This window comes from Drosophila teissieri, chromosome 3R (genome assembly GCF_016746235.2).
Source record: "Drosophila teissieri strain GT53w chromosome 3R, Prin_Dtei_1.1, whole genome shotgun sequence".
NCBI classification, from domain to species: domain Eukaryota; kingdom Metazoa; phylum Arthropoda; class Insecta; order Diptera; family Drosophilidae; genus Drosophila; species Drosophila teissieri.
The window spans coordinates 28,434,125-28,456,749 of NC_053032.1; the positions used below are offsets into that span (position 1 = coordinate 28,434,125).

General features: G+C 47.3%; 2 protein-coding genes across 13 annotated transcripts in view; both read right to left on the minus strand.

The window, feature by feature from the left end:
- Positions 1–22,625, minus strand: part of LOC122621022 (F-actin-monooxygenase Mical) — a 42,091-nt gene that overhangs the window by 7,092 nt on the left and 12,374 nt on the right. For 4 of the 12 annotated variants that reach the window (XR_006326183.1, XM_043798746.1, XM_043798744.1 and 1 more), the window contains exons 1-10: positions 11,061–12,877; positions 10,866–10,998; positions 10,302–10,795; positions 9,874–9,935; positions 8,972–9,238; positions 7,692–8,228; positions 7,048–7,311; positions 6,560–6,980; positions 6,380–6,495; positions 50–208 (exon numbers count right to left, since the gene is read on the minus strand). Coding sequence is in view for 6 of the 12 variants with exons in the window: in XM_043798746.1 (XP_043654681.1) it covers positions 50–208; positions 6,380–6,495; positions 6,560–6,980; positions 7,048–7,311; positions 7,692–8,228; positions 8,972–9,238; positions 9,874–9,935; positions 10,302–10,795; positions 10,866–10,998; positions 11,061–12,825 (4,218 nt within the window). In the remaining 6 variants the exon portion in view is untranslated. Of the gene's footprint in view, positions 1–49; positions 209–693; positions 1,016–1,098; positions 6,217–6,379; positions 6,496–6,559; positions 6,981–7,047; positions 7,312–7,691; positions 8,229–8,971; positions 9,239–9,873; positions 9,936–10,301; positions 10,796–10,865; positions 10,999–11,060; positions 12,885–18,664; positions 18,717–22,625 lie in introns of those variants that run through there. The other 8 variants (XR_006326180.1, XM_043798749.1, XR_006326179.1 and 5 more) reach the window with 8 other exon arrangements.
- On the minus strand, positions 14,115–15,013 carry LOC122621024. Its single transcript, XM_043798750.1, has one exon. It carries the CDS (start codon positions 14,806–14,808, stop codon positions 14,332–14,334), a length of 477 nt encoding a protein of 158 aa, XP_043654685.1. The 5' UTR covers positions 14,809–15,013; the 3' UTR covers positions 14,115–14,331.

Consider the following 22,625-nt stretch of genomic DNA (forward strand, 5'->3'; position numbering starts at 1 on the left):
ATCATGAGCTGCACGGTTTGTTTTAATACATTTGTACTCCCCCACTTACCTGAACCTTGGTGGGCTTCCTTAGATGGGTGTCATCGATGAAGATCTTGGGCGCCTGGCGTATAATCTCATCGTTGTCAAACTCGGAGTCGGTGGATATCTCAGTGGCAGAGTTGAGCTCCACTTCGTCGGGCGAGGTGCTCTCGGACTCGGTTTGAACCTGCAAGAGGAGTTGCGAGTACGCAAATGAATTAGTGTGCGCTAGGACAGGACAGCGATTAACTAAACGAACGTAAAACAAAAGCAATGGGAGTCGGGATCAGTAGCGCTCGGTCAGAGATCGGTTTAGCTACTGCCCACATACTGCCCGAAGGCGGCGTTTTATGTACAGCAAACACCTTTGGTTCGCACATGCTAATTAGTCGGAGTAGTGAGTTAAAGAGCAACAAAACAGCGGCGTCATGCCTTTAGGTACGATCCAGAAGGGAAACGAGAGGAACGCTGATGGTCAAAACAAACGCTGGCCAGGATTAGCTGGGGGTTAGGCCTGTTCTTGGACTTTGGAGTAAGGACGGCAACAGAACGACACAACACAATCGGTATTCAGTTTTCTAGGTTTAGAGACTACAAACTTTCGGCTTTTTTTCGGGCTGCTTGAGTTCGGGGTTAGCGCAACATTTCGCGGATGGCTGTGCTTGAATTTACCTTCGTAGATCGTACCCAGGTGCATTTACTTTCAATCAAGTGGCCAACTCGATCTGAGGCTAGCCCGATCTAGTCTTTGGCTGACTTGGAGGACTTGGACTGGACTTGAACTTGAACTTGAAGGCGTGGCACATCGAGAGCAGACAGGCGGGCGGGCAGTCTAGCATGGTTGATTGGTTGGTTGGTTGGTTGGGTATTCTTGGGCTGCTTATCGGGGACCTATAGTGTCTTGAAGGGGGGGTCAGGGGGGTTGGTCTGTTTGTGGGGTTGGTTTCGCTGACGTTGGGTTGGCACTCAGTAGAGATAGTAGTTGAGGCGACGTCTGCGGCCACAACGGGGTAAAATATAAATGAAAAGAGAAGGCTGCTTTGGTCAATGGTCTAGGGCTAACAACTAGGAGATAACGCACGACTCTTTGTTGCCGTAGCCGGAAAGTGCGGATCCGGATCCGGGTCCACTGGCGGGGCTGCGTCGTCGGAACAGGTCACTCAAATGGGAGCTACGCGTGCTCGATGGATAGTAACTGCTGCTTGCACTGGCGCTCGGGATGTAGCTTCTCCGGCTCAGATAATCACTGCTGGGACTGAGGTAATCGTAGTTGCTGCTCTTCCTTGTCGTGGTGTTGGGGAAGCGGTTTAGCGTGGAGCTGGCATAATGCCTTGGCCTGTAGCTGGTCAGATCTTCATCCACATCGTCGTAGTCCCGGCGATCCGTGCTCCTGAGCACATCCCTCATATAGGGGTTGCGCTCCACCACTCGCTCGTTTACGAAATCTCTTTTGCGGTTGTGTAACCGTTTGCTTCGATCCAGCAAAGCTTGGGTACTGGCATCCATTGGGTCCTCGTAGTTAACATAGCTTGCGGGACGAGCTGTGGCTACTGTTGTGGTGGTGGACAGTGTGTCCGTGTCCTGGCTGGATTGCGCCGACAGAGATTGCATGGAGGGACCCTTCTTAAGGTCGCTGTATGACTTTGAGTTCTTCCTGGAGCTGTTGACCAGCGGTTTGAAAGGCTGCGGAGATTGGGAGCGCGGCTTGTCCTTGAATCTTTGGGAACCTCTTTTCCTCGGGGACAGTAATCCTTCGAAGATATCCTCCTCCTCAAGAGATTCGGCACGCTTATCAAAAACGGTTTTCCCATCCGGCCACTTGCGATTCTTGAATGCAGCCGAAGGAGGAGAATCCGAACGAGCGTATTCGGGCAGCTGTTTCTTCAGCTTTTCTGCCTCATCTTCATTATCCGAATCCCCAAGATCGACCTCTCCTTCCAACTGAGTCTTGGGCCAAGCGCGACCCTGGAACACCTCGGGCACTGGCTCATCAATGGCCACTGGCTCGGGTACGAACCTTGGGGGCTCCGGCTTGGGCAACTTCAGTTTCTTGGGCATGGGCACAATCACTGGTTTGTTATCCTGTAACTCTATAAATGCAAACGAACTGCGCCGCGTGGAGCAGGCGGTGGAATCCATTGACGTACCGCTGCCATCGACATCTAGCTTCTTGAACATGGGCGGCGTTCCCTCGTGCCGCGTTGCCGTATCCTGGGTGCGATTCGTGTCCTGCGTGGTTCCGCGTCGCGATGCCAGCGTCATGGGCGGCGTGGGCGGTGGCAAACTGCGTTTGCTGCTCGAGTTGCTGCTGCTCTGCAAGGAGTCGCGTCTGCGTTGCTCCGCCGCAATTACCTCAAAGTTCTCGTCCCGCTTGATCAGCGCCTGACGTCGTTCCTGCTCGAAATCTTCGATTAGGCGTCTCTGTGCCGCCTCGTCATCTGCCTCGGAGGGTAGATTATTCAGTAGTTGCACTGGGTTGGTGCTGGGTGAGATGGCCCGCATTTTGTTCCTCCTCGGCAGCATGGGACTGTTGGGCAGCTTCTCCATGTCCCACTCCAAGGAGCTCTCCTTGCTAGCCACGCTTGGAGCCTTGTATGGCGGCTGATTTTGTAGCAACCTACGTCGTGGCATGGGTGAGGCGGGCAGCTTCTCCATGTCCCAGTCCGAGGAGTTCTCCTTGCTGCTTGACTTGGGTGGTGTTATTATCTTTGGTACTTCCACCAAACTGCTGCCAGACGAGTTCTCGCTCTTAAGGGAGTTGCTCTGACTAATTGCCGGTTTGCGAGGACTTGGAGCTGCCTCAGCCACCTCTTCCGGCTCGGTGATCTTTTCCACTTTGATCTCTTCTGGTGCCGTATCCATTTTCTTTATTACTTCTTTGGAGTGATCCACTTCGTCTACATCTTCTTCCGCCAACATGCTGGGGAACCTTAAAGTTTGTTTGCCCTCAACTGGAATTATTTCCGCTTTTTCAGGTTGGATGTTCTTGTGGTAAACCTGATGTAAAAGATCCTGTACCGAAGGAGGCATATCCTCCGGATCTAGTTTTGAAAGTTTCTTTTTCAACCTTTGCGGAGCCACAGGAAGTGATGGTTCACTGGAAGAGGAACTGCTTTTGGGTCGTCGTTGTGGGCGCGATGGGAAGTGCAGTCCATCCACTTCGTCCTGGACATTTTCCTGTGTGAATTTCTCGCCAACAGCTGGCTGGAAAGTCTCCTCATCCCGCTCCAAAGACTCTAGCTTATCCAAGTAGTCCCGATCCTCTGTGTTTCGGGAAACGAGTGTGGCCCTGGGCGTGATTCCAACAAGCTCATCGTTGGAGTCAAACTCCACGTTCACCAACATCTCGTCGGAGAAGTGGCTGAAAAGCTTCTCTATGCTCTGATCCTCGGAACTGCCGCGCTTAACCACCGTAACGGGCTGAGCACTGGGACTCTTGCTGATTGTGGTGCACAGGGAATCCGCATCGATGTCCTCTTCCGAAGGTTCGGCCATGGCAACTGGCTGCGGAGCCTGCTCCATTTCCTCCACCATGCTCTGGAATAGCTCGTCCACCTGCTCCGCCTCCCGTTCTTTTTCCAGTTGGTTCAAGGCAGCGAGTGCCTCCTGGTTGAGTTTATCGTTGAGAGAAATTTCCGAGTGTCTGCGCGACATGACCAGACTAGATTGGGAACCACGACGTGAGCTGTTCGAGGACTTATCACACCCGGTTTTGGGTAGATTTTTAATGTCTTCCACTGGTAAGGGGATTTCTACTACAGCTTCCTTGGGCGTCTCCTTTAGCGCTTCGACAGCTGGACTCTTGGTCTTCGAGCGCTCAAGTTCTTTGGCCTCTGTGGCCTTCTCCAGCAGATCAAGAATCTCAAAATCATCTGGAACTGGACTGGCTGGCTTTAAGGGTTTTACTTCTACAGGCTTTAGAGTCTTTGGTTGCGCCTTCTTGGTCTGGCGAACACTACTGATTTTGGCCAGCTCCTCCAGTGAGTTGTTGGCTTTGGTCACCTTCGGCGTTTTAGAGGGAGATTTCTTCTTCTTAATGGGAGACTTTCGCTTTTCGGGTGACTTGCGAGCGGACAAGCCAAAGAATTTGGCCAGCTTGGAGTCGCGATATTGCACAGGAAGATGGTCCAAGGGATCTGGTTTGGCCTTAGTCTTGGCCTCCTTTTCCTGCTCCTCCTTTTTGGCATAGAATTTATCGCGCTTCTTTTGCAGAAAGTTGGTGGCCTCATTGCGCCATTCATTACGCAGGTAATCCATGGTTTTCTCCAAATCACTCATTGAATCGCTGACGGATACAAGTGATTCCCTGGAACGGGTCAGACTGCTCAGGTTGCTGGTGGTCGACTCCATGCGACGTAGCTTGAAGGCCGCCTGTTCATCACTATTCTGCGACGTAACTGAACTCATGGACTCAAATCGCTTGAGGATGTTCTGTACACCAGTTAGTCTTTCCTTCGAAGGATTCATGTCAAAGTCACCCTCGCCCAGGGATTTTGTTTTGACCAGTTTCTTACTGCTGCGCTTGGGCAGGCCCAATTCCACATCCAACCCGGTTTCCTCGAGTATCCGATCAATGTTGTCGGACAAGTCGCTGGGCGACTTTTCGTCCTGAAACAGGCGCTGATACTCGGAGCTGGGTGAACGCAATTCGCCATCTCCCAGGATTTCGTCCAATATCCGCTCTGCTTCATCTTTGGGCGGCTGCTTCTCTGGCGGAGCCTCGACTGCCGCGGTTTCTTGGGCCGCTTCTGCCGCCTTTTTGGCTTTGGTTCCTTTGGGTACGATTTTCTTCACAATCTTAATAGTCTTTCCTTTGGATGTGGCGGTTGCTTTCGTCACGGATGTGGTACTCCCTGATTTGGCTGGTTTCTTAACGCCAGTGCTCGCTTTGGTGGGAACCTTCTTTTTGGTCAGGTCCAGTGCGCCATCCATCTGGTGCTCCCTCAAGCTAAAGGTGTCCAATGAGGCCTGTCGTTTCGGAGGCACTGGTTTCGAGTCAGCCACCTTCTTCGTATTTTTCTTGGGCTCTCCTTCCTTTTCCGCCTCTTTCTTGGGCTTTTCCGGCAGGTTATTAGCCTGATCCTCTATTGGTTTGGTTTTGGCTAGCGCAGCCTCAGTCTGTGACTTCTTTAGGCGATCGGCCACCGTTTCCACGGTTCTTCGTTGTGGAGCTGGACTGCTGGGGAAGTACTTGGCCAGGTTAACATCCTTCAGGGTAACCTGATTCTTGTTGGTGCTGCTGGCGGAGCTCTTCTCCTGCTTCTGGTTGGGAAAGTACTTGGAGAGATCCATGGAGGGTGGTGCCTGGGCACTAACCGTGGGCATAGTCAGCTGTGACTTAATATGGTCCATGGTGCCGGCGAAGCTGCTTGCTTGGATTTCCTTCAACTTGCTGTTGAGCTCTTTATTTGGCTTCCTTTCCACATCCACATCCTCATCTACATCCATATCTTCATCCTGATCGCTGCTGTTCTGACTCTGGATCTTTTTTAAGGTACCAAGGATTCCTTCAATTTGCATTTTGCTGTTATTTGAAATGGGTGCTTTCTTCACCTTTGGACTCCCGGTGCTGGCATTACTCTTCAAGCTGTTGGAGCGGCTCACGTTTGTGCTGCTGCCCTTTGGTTTTTGCTGTGGAGGTTTTTTCAAACTTTCAGGCCTGGGCAGCTGCTCCTTGGGTCGCTCCTCAAAGTTCGGTTTGCGTGGCTTTAACTCATCCAGATTGAAATCGATTACTGGCTTGGGCTTGGGTTCGGCGGCAATCGGTTGAGGTGGACTCACCACCTTTTCGAACTTTTCATCGAACTTGGACTTGGGTTGCAGTCCAGGAACAGGCGCACTTGGAGTCAGAGTCACCTTTTGGCCTGCTGCTATGGCCGCATTCTCGGCCAGCCACTTCTCCTTCAGCGTAAGCTTGCGCAGGATGTCGCTCTTGACCAGATTTTCCTTGGCCAGCACCTCGAGGTCCTTGTTCATTTTTACCATGTTGTTCATGTGGTATAGTTTCTCGCTGATGGCCTCGATTTCGCTGCTAAACTTGCGTGGAGCATTTCGCTCCAGCTGCTCCATCTCGACACGAGTGGGCGTGGAAAGGGGCGTGGACGGCTGACTGCGCGCGGACTCAAAGGAATTGCCGGATTTCAGAGAGTTTCTGTCGGCCACGTTCTCTTTATTGTCTACGTTTAACTTAAGTTTCTAGTTATTGAAATAATTATGGATTTGTAAGGACAAGAATGAAACCAACACCATGAGAAGGAGATTAAAAGAATAATGTAAGAGAGTCAGGGAAAATAAATGAGAATAATGAGAAGGTTAGTCTCCCAATCGCCAAGAGACACAATAGTTAAATACAACCCACCTCGGTCTCCGTATCTGTGGGCAGATTGGCGGGCAACGGCTGCAGGCGAACCTCCTGGCGTCTCAGTTCGCGGGCCTTCTTGAATTCCTCCCCCTCGGTGTCATCTTTGCCATCGTCTGAAATGCAATGAAAAGTTTAATAGTAAGTGTTTGGAGAACTTCCCCTTTTGTGCCCACTCACCCGCAATACCTTCACTAGAGTCGTAGAAATCGTCAGAATCATCGCTGTCCTCACAGTACTGCTTTCCAATCCAATCCGACGCCAACTGGAGGGTCTGAGCGCCAAACGGCGAATCGTCCGCCTCCTCAAACATCTCCGAATCCGATTCCGTATCCGATTCATCCGAACTGGACAGCTCCGATTGGGAATCGTTGTTGGACTCGGGCAAGAAGTTGCGACCGGACCATTCGTGCTCATCGATGACATTGGCTTCATCATCGGACATGGCATCGGCAGAGGCATTTGCTCGCGACGTCTCCAGCAGATCCACCTGATCCCTGGGTGGAGTGGTGTCCATGGGCTCAGCTGTGGCAGCTGGAGTGGGTGCGGATCCCACAGTTGGTGCTACAGCAGGCGAGGCGGATTGAGCGGCAGCGGATTTCTAGAGAAATAAGAAAATGGGTTGTAGTTAGTAGGTTCACTTAGATAGATCCAAGATCGATGCTCACCCTGGCCTTGTTGGTGCGCTGCGGCAGCGGCTTGGGCGGCAACCGGAAGTGCTGGGTGCAGTAGAATCGGCCCTGCGGATCGTCCCGATCAAAGGCGTAGCCTCCCAGGCGCAAGTTGGTGTGGCAGTGGTGGCACTTAAGGCAGTTGCGATGCAAAACCAATCCCTCCACGGTGGTCTTCTCCATCAGGTAGACGGTTTGCTTGCAGAAGCGGCACTTCTCGGAGGCGGCCTGCTTTTTGAAGGCCAGCGCCACCTTGGAACTCTGCATTGTTACAAGGATCAGTATTAGATTGAGTTTAGAGATGAGAATGTTTAACAATTAACGATAACACATTAACTTTTGCTTGGCATTCGATGGGTGTCATGTACAAATGAGTGGATGTGTGGCTTGATGACTATGAGTGTTTGTGGGTGTAATTGCCTAGACTATTGCCTAGACCTTTGCTTAAAGCACGCTAACAACATCATCGACTACAGCAACTGCAACCACAGGAAGCAACCACGAAGGTAGGCAAAAATATATAGTATACATAAACATAGAAGCAAATATAAATAAAGTAGCACAGGGAAAACCGATAACAATGGAACCCAAACAAAACAATTGATACAAGGAGGTTGGTGGATGAACACAAAACTACTCACAGATTTGGGTATGACTGTGTTGTTGGTGTTGGTGGTGGCATTGCTGCTGCCCGCGTTCTTCTCATCCGAGTTGGCCTCATCCTTCTTGCCAAACTGGCCGGCAATGGAGGCCACCTTGTTGCGACCCCGCTCGCCCACGTCCAGATTGTGGCCCTCCTTCAGCTGTTTGTCCAGGTTGCGGATGGTCTGGTCGATGTCCTTGAACTTTTCCGCTTCGCGCGAGTCCTGGCGCTGCGGCTTGGACATCTTGTGCTGGCGCGCCTGGAACTGCTCCTTGCTCCACTTGGGCACCTTCTCGCGGCCCTTGGGCCCGTGGATCTCCGTCTTCTTGGACAGCTCGATCTTCTTCTCGATCTCGCGTACATTCCAGTCGTTCGAGTCGATCTTGCCGATGGCTCGCATCAGATCCTTGGGCTTCTTGTCACCACCGAGGCCACCGCGTCCCGTCATCCGCTGCTCCATGTTCTTAATGCGATCGCTGAACTGCTCGTCCGCCGTGCGCGGCAATGCCGACGGAATATCTCCCCGTTCGCGATCCTTTGGTTCACAGGATGTGGGTTGGTGGGTGGTGTAGTTGTGTTTTGGGTTTTTTGGTGTTTAGGCGTTTAAATAATTAAAGTTTTGGGGCGGAGTGGAGAGGTTTGAAGAAATCAAAATTGATAGATATGCATAAATATTTTACGTCTGATAACTGATCGTCTAGTAACGAATGAACATAAAGAATCAACTCAAAAGGCAAACAACTGAACGTAAGCATAACAAAAAGTCCACGTTGGACTAGTTAGATGAACGAGCTTAGCTTAGCGAATAGTACATTAGTAACTGGCAATCTGGCTTAGTCAAATCCAAATTCTTAAACATCTATTAGTTAAATCGCAGCAGATATTGAAGCCTTATCGCTGAGCTTTTATACACTTAGCAAACAGGAAACACTCTTGTAGGGCCACCAAAAAATTTGTGGAGAACCTCCATTGAAAATATTTGTTGGCATCAGTTCTTTCATTTTCCAAGTTCGTGGAATTAAAACACATGTTAAATATATTATTTGCGCATTTGCTAGCATCAATGTTAACGAATTAAAACCTTTACTGTGACTTATTATACGAGCAGGTATTAGGGTTTAGGATCTTGTTAGTTGCTTCACTCTGCAGCACTGCAGCATTAGTCAGAAGTGAAGATCAAAAGTGATCCGATTCGCTTTGGGCCAGAACGAGTCAAGACAAAAACAGAGAAGACGACGCAGCGTGCAAAAGCGAGAACGGGAGATTCTCTTCGCTTACGGGAAACAGAAGCTTCCGCTCGAGGTCCTTGACGCGATCATTGAAGACGGGCGCCTGCTGGCGGTAGAGGAATATCGAGTAGTCCTCGAAGGGGGTGCCATCCTCGGCCACCCCCGCCTCACCGCCCTCCCGCAGGAGCTTGCCCGCCTGCAGGAGCTGAAGGCTCTTGTAGAAGTTCTGCGTCTGGTGGTAGCGCTGCTGGCGCCGCTTGCTCATCCGCTCCTGCCGATTCTCCTCGATCTCCTGCAAGCGCTGCTGGCGCTCCTCCTGCGCGGCAGAGGTGAGAGTCAACACATTGGACAGATTCGAAGGGGATTCGGATTCGGATTCGGATACTTGGGGGGGCGGGGAACTTTGATTGGGGGAACTATGGTATGCTATTTGGGTGACTTTGCGTGGGACAGACACGGAACGGATAACTAAATCTAGATCTACATGGCTACTGGACTGTCACTGGGAAAAATGCTAGGTTAGTTGTGCTATGTGGACTGAGAGTTACGCATCACACAGAGTGGACAATGATGTAGACGACACTGGGACACTTGGACACTCAGTGAACTGACCTCATTGATGGTTTCGAATGCGCTAATGGCGTTACTGATTTCATGACAGAGAGCTGTTCTCAGCAGGAGCTGAACCTTGGGAACAGATTTTCGATGGTTTTGTTTTTATGAAATTGGTTTTCTTGCGTTTTACATTTGTGAATAACAATTAAATTCGTTTTTGAATGTACATGAGATAGCTGAGTTCGAACAATTTGAAACGAGCAATGGTAATGAAATAGAAATACACAATGTGCGTGTATATATTTAACAAGATGTTTGAATGGCTGATCCTCAGACCTTCTGCACATTCGCGTATGAACCAATCCATGATAAAATATAATGCCAGCATTTACTCACAATATTGGCGGTTTTGTCGACCTGGCGGCGCTTCTTCGACCGACGTGGCGTATCGCTTTGACCTGTCGAGGAAAACAAAATAAGCAATCAGACATAATTTAGTTATAATTATTTATAAGTTTCTGGAGTGGCTTCCTAAGCTGATAAAACTCTTTAAATATAATGTTATAAGTTACATTTTATAATTCCTCTAAGACTTTTTATCCTTACATTAACTGTAAAACATTTGTTGATCCTCCACTTAAATAGTGAAAACTATTAATAACAAAAGTACTTTACATTTAATTCTTCATCGAAACATTCTAATCTAAGTTTAGTTGTATATCTTTTATTGCCACCATTTAATTTAACATATATGCTCATCTAGCAGCCACTCCGAAACTTATTTTCCACCAGACTGTGGTGTAAGATAGTGATCTTCAACACACCCTGCGTTGTGACTCCCGTGCCGCTTGCGGCAACTCCGGCGGCGCTTCCTGCTGCCCCTCCACCAATGTTGAGCAGCTGCTCGTGGCGACGCTGCCGCTTGGCTCGCTCCTCCTCGAGCACCGAGCGCCGCTGCACTGTCGTGGGTATGTCCACAGCATCCTGCATCGGCGACTTGGCCTTGGGTTTCGTTGCCAGCAGCTTGGAGAAGTCGGGTTGGGCGTGCGTGTGGTTGATGCGATACTTTTGGCGCAAATCGCTAAAGTCCATCTTGGGGTGCTTGATGTGGGGGATCTCGCCGCGGAACAAGTCGCAGATCTGGTCCAAGTAGTTGAGCCAGACTCGCGACTCCAACTCGGTCAAGTCCAGCGACTGCTTGGCACTCATGACGCGATCGATGTGGAGTTCGCGCTCCAGGACGGCGAATGACAGCTCATTGCACTCCATGGGATTCATGTCCTTGGTGGCAGCATAGTCGATGAGATCAGGACGATAGCTAAATGGAAACATTTTAATGTACCAATGTTGTACCAATGCAAAGTGTATAGTATAGTATGACTACTCACCGATTAATAAGCGCACAGAGAACGCGTCCATTGCGGAACACATCCGACGCCTCCTTGAGTTCGGGAATAAACTGATAGGAATGAAGCTGGGCGCTTATCCATCTCAGCAAAGTGGCGCCCTGGGGCAGCAAGTCTATATACAAAATCAAAGTGATTATTAAATAAAGCCAGATTAATTGATATTTATATGCTGACCTCCACTGCGTCGCTTGCGACGGCCCGGTGTGTCCAAATGCGGCGCCTGCAGCGCGTGCGTGTCCATGAAGGTCTGCTCCAGCACAGACGGGTCATCGGTGTCGACCAGATGCTTGACCTGCCAGCTGTTGACCGACTCCCTGTTCAGGTTCGGATAGCGCGTGGCCGGATCTACGGTGTAGGCACTGATGTCCCGCTGCAGGGTGTCCGGCGTGGTCTGGTTAAGCAGCCGATAGATGCTCTCGCGCTGCGCCAGAACGCCAAGGGTGCTGTTCTGCGGGTTGGACCACAGCTTGATGGCATAGGCAGCGTCCATGCTGGACAAGAAGCCACGGGCACAGCCCGATCCAGTGGGCCAAAACGGCTCCAGCAGGCTGTCACCCACGAGGCACTGCATCAAACGTGCTCCTTTGCGCACAATGACGCGGCAGGACATCTCGGCGGCGAACATCGAAGTGAAGTCGAACATGGCCACATCTGGTTTGCCATAGTGATTAACAGCGAACTCCAGGTTTGGCATTTGGTATTGGGTGGAGAACTCGGCAGCCTCGCGTGCATAGTCGTGCAGCTTTTGTGTATCCACATTGGCTGGGGCGAGCAGCTCGCCGGGATCGGCCATATCCTCGATGATAACGCCCTTGTCGATTAGACTGTGCTTCTTGGCCGTCATCACGAAGTAGTGCGTCTCGTCCTTGTAGTAGACGATGTTTTCCAGGTCGATGCCCGTCTTTCCGTACAGCTCCTTGAAGAAGGCCTGGTTAAAGATGAACGCCACCCCACTGATCTCCTCCACCTTGGCCTCCGCCTCCGTCTTCTTGTTGATGAAGTTGGCTGTGATGGCGATGGCCAGCTTGCCGCGGAACTCCTTCCGCCTAAAGTCCAGCATATTCCGCTTGCCATCCGCCCCGATCAGCACATCGAATTCGTAGTGAGATACGGCATGATCGGAGGGAGTAACAGCTGCCCTCCATCCGCCGCCATCGCCAGAGGGCTCCACAGCGTGCTCGAAACTGACGCCCTCGTGGATCTCCACGCCCAGCAGCAGCGCCACCTTGAGCAGCATGCACTGGAGCTGCCGAATAGAGATGTGATCGATGGAGCCGGCGCAAAACTTGCCGTAGAACTTCTTGGCGCCCAGGTTGCGCAGATCCGTGATGACAAATGGCCACAGATGGAGCACATTGTTGCGGGTGATGCGATCGCGTTTCTCCAGCACCACCACCTTGGCGCCCAGCAGTTGGGCCTCGATGGCGGTGCGCAGTCCACAGGGCCCAGCTCCGATGACCAGGACGCGTGTGCCAGTACAGGCTGCTCCCTTGCCGTAGACTCGATGGGCAGCCCTGGCGTCGAACTTCTTCCACAGGGCCTGCGCCTTCCACGAACGCACCTTGGCCTTGAGCCGCGGGTAGAAGTCATTAAGGGGCGAGGGCCTCAATCCCACCGCCTCGCACATGGCCCGATGGAGCGCCAGGATCTGGCGCATCGTGGTGGCCACGCAGAGCAGGTCGAACAGCTCCGCCGCCTCCGCGGCAGCCGCGTGCTCCGCCATCAGCAGCTGCTGTTGTTGCTGCTGCTGCGCCGTCAGCTGCTGCTGCTGTTGCGGCATTTGCTGCTGCGGCTGCTGGTGCGGCGGCAGGTGGTGGTGCTGCGGGTGGTGCCGCTGGTGTTGGCGGCTCATTCTGCGGAAAGAGAGCGGTTTGGTAGACATCGAATTAGTGGGGTGTTTCGATACGACGACTACGGCTACTAGAAAACTAAACAACATAACAAATATACAACATAATATGATGATTTGCTCGTTTTCGTTGGGAAATTCAATTCATTTCTGACAGATTTTTCATTCACGTTTGCCCGCGTCTATACCAAGCACTTTTCTCTGCTCATTGGCGCTGTCAAATTAATTTTAATTAATGAAGCGCACTTAATAAGATTCATATTGGTCGTTTCGTCGCTCTTTTCATACCCTACATATTTTTGAAAATAATTTACGTGTCAATTAAACATTTTTTTAATATAAAAGGTATGAAACATAATTAAGCCTGAAATGAATGATATTGTTTTAAGAGTAAGCTGCGACCTCCTTGGAAGTCAACGAACCATTATATGTTTACTCATAAAGGACTGCCTCGTATGTAAATGTAAACAAAATACAAGTTTTACTTTTTAAATATTCCCGGAAAGCGGAAAGAAACACATCCCCTTTCTTTCTTTTTTCATTCTTATTTTCCTTCCAGGGAACTAACAAAGAGCTTTTAAACTGAACTTGTCATCATCTTGCTTGTTTGCTCTGCTTTTTGTTTTGCTTTTGGATTCAAACGACAACTGAAATCTCGGCGCAGCATTATACTTCAATTAATTGAATCAGAAAATCAGTAAGAATTACTCATGCCGTGGTCCAGCGATAATATTAACAAGCGTCGAACAAAGCAGAGAAAAGCAGCAAGGAAATCTACACAGGAAAAGCTGAACTTTTGAATACCCTCGAAACCGATGGGCTTGAATCCACATAAATCATGAAAAATCCCAATAGCCAATTAAACCCTTTTGAACTCAAGTAGAGCATTTTGTGCGAACCCATTTCATTCGACTGTGGGCTATAATTGGAATAGCCTTTGAGTGAATAGCTGACAAGTGAGCCAGACAAAAGCCAAAGGCAAATGAGCCGGTAAAAGCTGCCACTCGAGTTTGAACTTCTGTTTGGATTCGCCTAGACAGGCAACAACCTGACAATGGACAGTAGGGAACTGAGAACGGAGAACTGAGAACGGAGAACTGGGAACTGCCAAGTGGGAGCTGCAAGGTGGGAGTCCTGAAGTGGAGTGCCATTTGCGTCCGGGGCAAATGGGGGGGAAAAAGTAAAAAGTAAGCCACAAGACCGCAGCTGTTGGTTCTTTGTGAGAGCGTTGCTGAATCTGAATGTGAATGTCCCCCATTCACTCACCCGCATAAAGGACAATAGCCCCTGGGAAAAGCGGAGAACAAACGAGGACAAGTCACTGACCCATTTTCGGGGACACCACTAGGCGTAAAGATTTCTATCGGGGCTAAGCAAGCTTTTAAGGATATCAATGGGATATTAAACCATTACCACGCGGAATAGTTCCCTATTTATATTATTTTTTAAACCCTGTTCATATGTCAAATCCTTGCAAATTCAATCCTGGTCCAAATTCGAAGCCATTGCCTCGACTTTATTGAACACCAGATGCTTTCATTTGCACAAACCACAAATCTGTCCACTGTCTGGTACAATTTGAGAGATGGAGAATTTTCACAGTACTCGAGGAAAGGGCAGCATGAGGAGACGGGCGTCCAGGGAGACATCGCCGGAGGGCATGTGTTCGCGTTGCTCCCCCGAGGTCGCTCGGGGATACCTGGACCCCATCACCATGGGCGGAGATCCGTCCAGTTGCTGTAGCTTGAGCATCAGGGTCGACATCTGGGGCAGTGATCCCTCGGCACAGTAGCCCGCAGCCATAATATCAGCTGCATACTGATCAATATCCCGGCCCAGTTGCTCCACCACCGGCTGCACCACCGAGTAGCGGCCATTGAGGCTGCTAAAGAATCCCTGATGTGATCCGCCCTCGAGGACGTCGGTGACCACTGGGCGGATGCGCTGCAGCGGCAGCCTGTACACGTCGGCCACTCTTTCGGCCACCTCGTAACTGGTCGCCGGACGACCGAGCACCTTCAATACCTCCAGCACCAGAGCCCCATTCTGCCTGCCCAGATTCGTGGGATTCATTCTGAATCTGAATATCTGGCGGATGACTGGATGGCGACGCTGCGCCTCCCTTACTGCGATCTTGATCTCTGCTTTTGGTATTGCTAAAACTTAACAATGAATTTTTCAACGCTTTTGGCTAAAGGGAAATTCAAATATTTTGGTTGATAAAGACAATGAAAAATGTAGTTTGTTCGGAAGTTTGTAACACACTAAAATCAGTGGCAAGCAATTTTGTGGTTGGAGATGAGACGAGGGGGTTACTGGGATCTACAGTTTGGACAAAGGTGCAAGTTTCTTAGGATCATCGTCGGATATAAAAAGGTGATATGATGATACCCAAATCCTTTATTAAATCTCTTGTCAAATTGAACAATGGAGTAAATAGAATGCCTTTTTTAATGGTACTGAGCTCGTTAATAGAAAATAATAAGAAAGCTTTCTTTGTTTGCGCTTTTAAGGAAACGGTAATAAAACCAAAAAGATTTCCTTTTCTGCATAGATTTTATCCTTGACAAATTATTCTACAAAAACCCACACAAGGCAAGAAATCCCATACCCAGTACTCAGTGCCAACAGTCGGTTCCAATTTTCGTTGTCTCATCGTCTATTAAAGTTCGGGACACAAATGCGATTGGCGCCAAGGAACTCATAAAAAAGAGCTGGCTCAATGCCCCCCAACCACGCCCACATTTCGGACAGGAAAGAGGCGGTGGGTCGCCAAGTGGGTGGGTCACGCAATTGGCGACAGCTCGACTGTCTTCCTCCACCACTCGCTGCACTGGGGGAAAAACCAAGTGCCTACTAAGACATTATATTTAATAACATCCGGTAGCTGTTAGCTTAGCCTTGCAATGTCTGATTTTAAATCAAAATCTGACTATATCTTTCGTTCCGTGTAGCCATCGGTATTTTTCTCTTTGTTTGTCTGGGTTAATCAAACGCCTTGTGGGTCACATTGGGCACCCACCACATTATGTCATTGCGCCAGAAGAAGGGGGGTGTTGTTGGGTGGTGGTCGTATGAGATGAAGCACGGAAAGAAAATGAAAAGTTGAGCGCCTGTATCGATTTTTGTGTTGGCTGCTTTATCTGTCAAAAGTCGCCACAACGCGAAGTTTGTTGGGGCAGGGAGGGAACTTGAAATCAGCCGAAAGTTGCGGAATGGGTAGGGTATCAAAACAACCGGCGAGGGTGGACTGCATCAGGTTTTCCTTTTCGCCATTTCGGGGGTGAGATGAATGACTCATCTTTGATACTATTTGAGGGTGGCCCGAAAACATCCCACCATTTGTACAGCCTCATTACTCATAAATTCGAAAATACAACCGAAATGGCGAACTTTGAGTAAGCGAAAGAATTCATAGTTTATAAAGTGTTGCACATGGCTGCCGGACAAGATCAAGGTTCCCGAGAACAAATGAACCATTTCAGTTTGAAATGCTGAAATTTCTCTTTCGTTTCCTTGTGCAAACTTGGCCAATGGCCAGGAAATTTTTAATAAATATTCGAAGCAACAACAGCTTGTAGTCCCATTCATAAACAGAATAATTAGTTTTCATCAAATTTTTGTTATTCGTTCCCCATTTTGCTTTAGGCAATATCAATGCTCACCTGATGCAATGCAATTGACACGTTTGTCCAAATTATCACAATATTTATCGGTTATATCACAACGCTATGTGTTTATTTACTTAATTTTGTATTTTTTATTCGGAACGTTTCGTTGCGAGATGCAGAGCTACTTGATCGGTAATGAAGCTACGCAACTGCCTGGGATCATTTTTAAGGCATTTTTGTAACCACTGCCCACAAAGACAGATGACAAAGATACAATGAGTCCGACCAGGTACACAAAAGCCAGGAAAATTCGTCACAAACTGTTGATATACACAGAAATGTACATCATAAAGGCAGCTCTAATTATAGATTTATAGATATTGTATCTACATGCAAGTTCTGTTTATTATCACTCTTCGATAAGAAAGCCCATTCTTGGCCACTTTCTAATAACATCAAACGAACAGAAGAAATGCTATTCGACTTGGGCATGAAAGTCACGTAATTTGAATATATCGTTATTTTATTCGCTCGCCTTTATGTGACAATTGTAGATAGAAATATGTCACTGAAACGTGAAGAGTTTTCAGAAGGTTTTGAAGTTATTTTCTTGGAGTAACTCAATGGAATTGCATTTTATATTTTAAACTAATAAAGATCTTAATTCCCAATCGAGCCGCTTAACACCTGTGTGCTTCAGAACACTTGGCAAACGAATACAGCTGGGGCATAAAAAAATATGCAAATAGACAGCCGCTTGATTGATTTGAGTTCGTTGTTTTCCAATTTTGGCTCCTATGCCAATTGATCGACAGCCTCGCAGACGAATGAAAATTGTTGAAATTGCAGCAAATTGATTTATGAACACCAAGCAGACATTTGAGCAACGCGAACCACAATGCGGAAGCGCCATCGAATTTGTACTTCGGGATTAGGGGCACTCACTACTGGCGGGAAAAATATAAAATGAAATAAAGAAACCATTCGACCAAGTGTGACAATTAAAAGACACGCCTGTTGTCTGTGGCGCTTTTCTTTTCCCTTCGGCTGATTTTCCCAGTTACAACGAGATGTGACAAGTGCAAAAACAATGAAAATAGATTTGATTGAATAAATCTTGTCGGCAGCATTTTGGTTGGCAGCCAGCACTTAAACTGGGGGCATTGTTATAAATTTGTTACCGTATTTTATTTGGCACTAACGGACGTGGCTAAATAAATTACGTTTAATTAGTGGGCTATGGTCAAAGCGCTGACAGTGCAGCTTAACTCAAGATATTGTTCGTACCAATTAGGTATCGAATATATCGAGACACCCTGACCATATTTCACTTTCGCAATTTTCTACTTAAATTAAACATTAGGAGACAACTAAGTTGTTGTATCTTTTGGCAAAGAGTTTAACGCATGGTGCTGCAGCATCAAGTGTAATCCGAGGCTGTATGCCTACATATTCGAATAGACAGCAGCATTCGTTTAAACATTTTTCGCTATTCTTAGCCAAACAAAATTGGGTCAGCAAACGATGCGGTTGGCCAACTCGCAGCCACGAGCCAAACATTTGCCCATCATCGTGATTGAAGAAGATGCGGGGAAAATCTGCGAGGCGCCTTCAACTTTTTTCGCACAAACATATAAATAAATGTATACGCATGTTTATACACACACAAATAGCGAATTAATTGATTCTGAGTGTTTACCGCCCGATTTCAGTTTGATTTTTCGCCCTTACGCATGCAAAATCTCTTGCTAAACGAATTTTAATGCAAAATCAATTTTATGACTTCAAATGACATCATCGCTGGAGGGAAAAAAGGAGGAGAATGTTCACCGATTCAATATCCTTGCGGCACAGCAGCATCCTTTTGTGGATAATCCCTTTGAAACATCCCGTTGACATCATTCGCAGTAGACATTTTATAACAATTGTTTATTTCAAGAGAATATGTTGCAGAAGTATGGATGTTGGCGAGTTTTAGTTTGGAAAGCTACAGCCTGATTGTATGTATATTTTTTGTAGAACTGCCCCATTTTCGTGCGTGGAGCTTACTTCCTGCATACTGCAACTCATATAAAATTTAATAAAAATATATGCCGCCTGCACAGGAAGGAGAAGGGAAACTAAACTGGGCGTGGCAGGCCCCACTCCTCAATCCGCCCTTTCACTTCGCTCCAGTTGCTCCGTTACAACTGGGATTGGGGTCACGCCCGGACGAAGTTCTCCTCGTGGAGAAACAAATTTAATAAACAACAAAGTGTGCAACAGATTTACATAAATATTGTAGTTTTTTGCGGGGTTTAATTGCACACTCAACTTACTTGTCTCAGTCGCTGTCGATGTCGTGTGGGCCTGTCATATATGCAGCATTAACTGGAAGCAAAGGAAATTTGATATATTTAGATCGAGTCGAGTTCAAATGCATTTCGTATAACTAATGGCTAAATTTATCGTCTCTAATTATGCCACCAACTGAATTGACATTTCAATGTTGGGGCCAATTAAAGATATCGAGGCCTTCATTATAATCATGTGGGCTGTGCGAATATTTCAGTAAGCATCCAGAGCCAACAACAACTGAAAACCAATTTATAATTGTCTTGGGGCTTATGATGGATTTCAGATTGTGTCTGTGAGTCGCGTGGGCCACCAAGACAAAGAACTATGCAAAATATTAAACAAATGGGTTTGGCAAGGCAAACCGAAGTGCTAAATACACTTGAGAGATAATAGGTCTTGTGGGAAAGTATCTTTAACATCCAATAATAATAAAAATAATAATACATCTGACAAATCACATAAGAGGCATTTAAAATTATAAGCCATGCTTAACAGAGCAATCAAAAGTCTATAGGAAAATATTTCTCACATGTATGCATATGAATAAAAGTGAGTTGAAGTCCAGCTGAATTTACCCGCATATTAAATGCGAAATATGGGCAAGTTCCGCACCGAAAATAGATTGAATGAGACAGATTGCAAGAACTATTTATTGCATGTCCAATTGCAATTGCAAACAAGGTAAACAAACAAAATCGCAGACGTAAACACCTGCTTAGGTAACGCTGGCTACCACATGGCAATTACCACATCCTTTTCGCTGTCGGTTCCGTTCCTCCTCCCCCCAGCTCCAAGTTCCCATTCCACCCAATCCCAGTCCCAATCCCCATTCCTCGTGCATTTCGCACCGGACTCCAGTAAAACTGCAACGAGTTGGCAAAAACTACGTACGACTGGGCATTTATTCAAAGCAACAGCCCAGGCACGAAAATGGCATTAAACTCAGTGGAGACGAAGACGATGACGATGACGCTAGACGACGACTGACGATGAATAAAACACTTTGGGGTGTACTACTACTACGGCCCCCAGCGGAAAATGCTGAGTATCCCCAGCCAAAACGGGGCACAGACAACTCGAAAAGGAAACGGCCAAATAATAGAAAACCCAAACAGAAAATCACGTGGCCAACCGCACAGACGCAAAATTGGAGAAAATTGCAGTGCAGATAGTGAAGAAGTAATGCCCTTTCATTAGTAATTAGTTAACAGGTTTATGTAATATTTATAGAAACAAATTATTGAATGTTATAGGGTAAATGTTATCATTTCAGAATGATACTTCATGCATACTTTATTCTTAGCTAAACTGGCACTACTTATACAAACATTAATACCCTGCAATAGTATATACCTTAGGCTGAAGTTAATGCAAAATTGATGGAGGACATAATAAATCAGTAGAACGTTTATGCCTCCTTTCTGGCGGTTTTCGGAATTTTTGGCGGCTGCCGTTTTGCCGCTGCCTGCGATGAATGAAATTAAATGTTGCCAATGGGGATAGACCGAACCATAATACAAAAAAAAAGAAAAACTTGCCCGAAATGCTAGTATGCAAACAATAACAACGGCCACAACGTTTTCGTGTTGTTGTTAGCTGGTTTGGTTGGTTGGTTGGTTGGTTGCCGCAGCAGCCGTCAAAAGTTGCCAAACTTGGCCAAGTGTGCAACGGCAAGTGTTCGGTTATTCAGTTATTTTTATAGCCACCGCAGCAGCAACAGCAACAACAACAACCACAACAATTACAACTACTACGACAAGTGCAGCAAACTGTTGGCCAGGCTAAGGTGAAATATGATTGCAGGCTGGTTGGCCCCAAGTCTCGAGCCTTAAGGAAAATGCCGAGCCAAGTTGTTGTTGTTACTGCATTTAGGCGCTTTCACTAGTTGCGCCGCCTTTTCAGACTTTTCCCCACGATGACGTTTTTGTGGCTCATACAGTTGGCCTATAACTCGAAGCATTGGCATGGCGAATTTGGGCCCCATAAATGAATTTGTGCTGGTGGCCACAAAAATTCTATTCATCATGCTCGACCGCACCCAAAATTGTTTTACAAATGTTGTACATGGATAGGCAAATTTGATGATGTTTGTTCTTTATTAGTGTAATGGAATTTTGGCAGAATTCGATAGGCGGTTTGCATATAACGAAAAAAAGAGTGACCCATTCATTGTTTGACTTTAGTATTATCGGATATAAGAGAAAACCCCACAAAAAGCTATATAATACCCTTATGTTTATAGACTAATGTGTATCCACTGCAAGCATTCAGCTTCCAAAGTAAAACTTAGCCAGAGATGTGCTACACTTTCCGTTTCGTTCTACGCTAATCAATATTTGCATTTTACTCCTACTGTAAGTATAAGTTAACTTTGCCAGATTTATAAGGTAGTTTAACCCGTTGTAGTCTGTGTAGTCTATGGCGTGTTATAAAAGCCAAGCAGGCGAAAAAACAAACAGAAAACAAAGACCAATACAGCAGACTTCAAGATAAAGTATCTGCGTATCTGCAGATGACCAATCTGAGATACGGCATCGTTCAGAGCTGCCGAGATAGATGGGTGACCTGACCTTTGGCCGCACTGCGATGCCATGGATACAAAAGAGAGACTGGCAGCAACAATGCCGGCCGTTAATCATCGGTTATATCATTGACCTCCCGAGAGATTGAGACTTCAGTGCTCCCCTTGCAAATTCACTACATCAGCACTGTACGCCCCTTTTCACCCCACCGCAGCATAATTAACATGTGAGCGATAAATGCAATTAGCGATTGCCTGCACTTAATTGCACTTTCATTGAGCAGAGTTCATTGCCGCAACTCGGCGCTTTTGTGTCAAATGTTGGGCCGTGTCAAACACAATATTCCATTTTCTTTTCGCCGCTCACCATTGAGTATCCCATAGATGCACAAAGGCGGAGCGTAGCCAACAAACAAATGCGCCACACAAAAAATAAACAAGCACATGAAAACATACACATATCGAGATGGTTGCACTGCCAACGCAGAGGGTTTGGGTCGTGTACTTTGTTTAAAAATAACAGGAAAATAAGAAAATGTATCTGCCGGCGGTGCAGTTCTGCAATCCGAAAGATACGGGCCCACCCGAAGCACACGCACACATGCACACACACACGCAGATGGCGGCGGGCTGGGTCTGCGACTTTAGTGTAAACACTCCGTCTAAACAAACGCCATTCAAGGATGAGGCACTGCAGCTTCTTCAAAGCGCTTCTGACCTTAATCAAGTTCCAACAACTCGCGATGGCGATATGCGTTTTAGTTAAAACGACCAAAGACTGCATATGCGCACTTCTTTCAGGCTTAAGGAACTGCGGAAATATAGTAAAAAAGAAATTTTAAACTTAACAATATATATCTATCTCTTTTTCATTATGATATCTTCAACATATTTAGCCCGCCAAGTACACTGCACCATAACTCAGTTCTTAGAATCTCTATCTATAGATATCCATTTATAATATATACGAATTTATAGATCCCAAGGCGGATTAACGTAAAAGATATCCCCAAAACATAGTATCCTGACTTAACTATGTTCAGCAGCACTGTAAAATCAGTGGTGACGGTATCACCTGCACTTGGGGCACTTTTCTTGGTGATATTTTGAGACCACTCACGCAGAAAGTGGACACAGAAAGGCGACGCCACGAGTGCCAAGGCCCGAGGTGGGAAATTGCGATTTGCACGCACTGCGAGTTTTACTCCTGGCCACCGCGATGTCACCTGTCCCTGACTTTTCGCTTTTTTCGCATTTTGCCATCTGATGTCGCTGTGAGCGTGCGTGAAAAGTGCGGCGGCTATTAGGAAAATGTGTCGCTCGCAAAGGCAATGCGCCTATTTTTAGTGCATTGGCTTCGCAGCCATCTCAGTCTTCAGGTTGGCCATGAAAATGTATCTGCATCTTAATCTGCTGCCGCG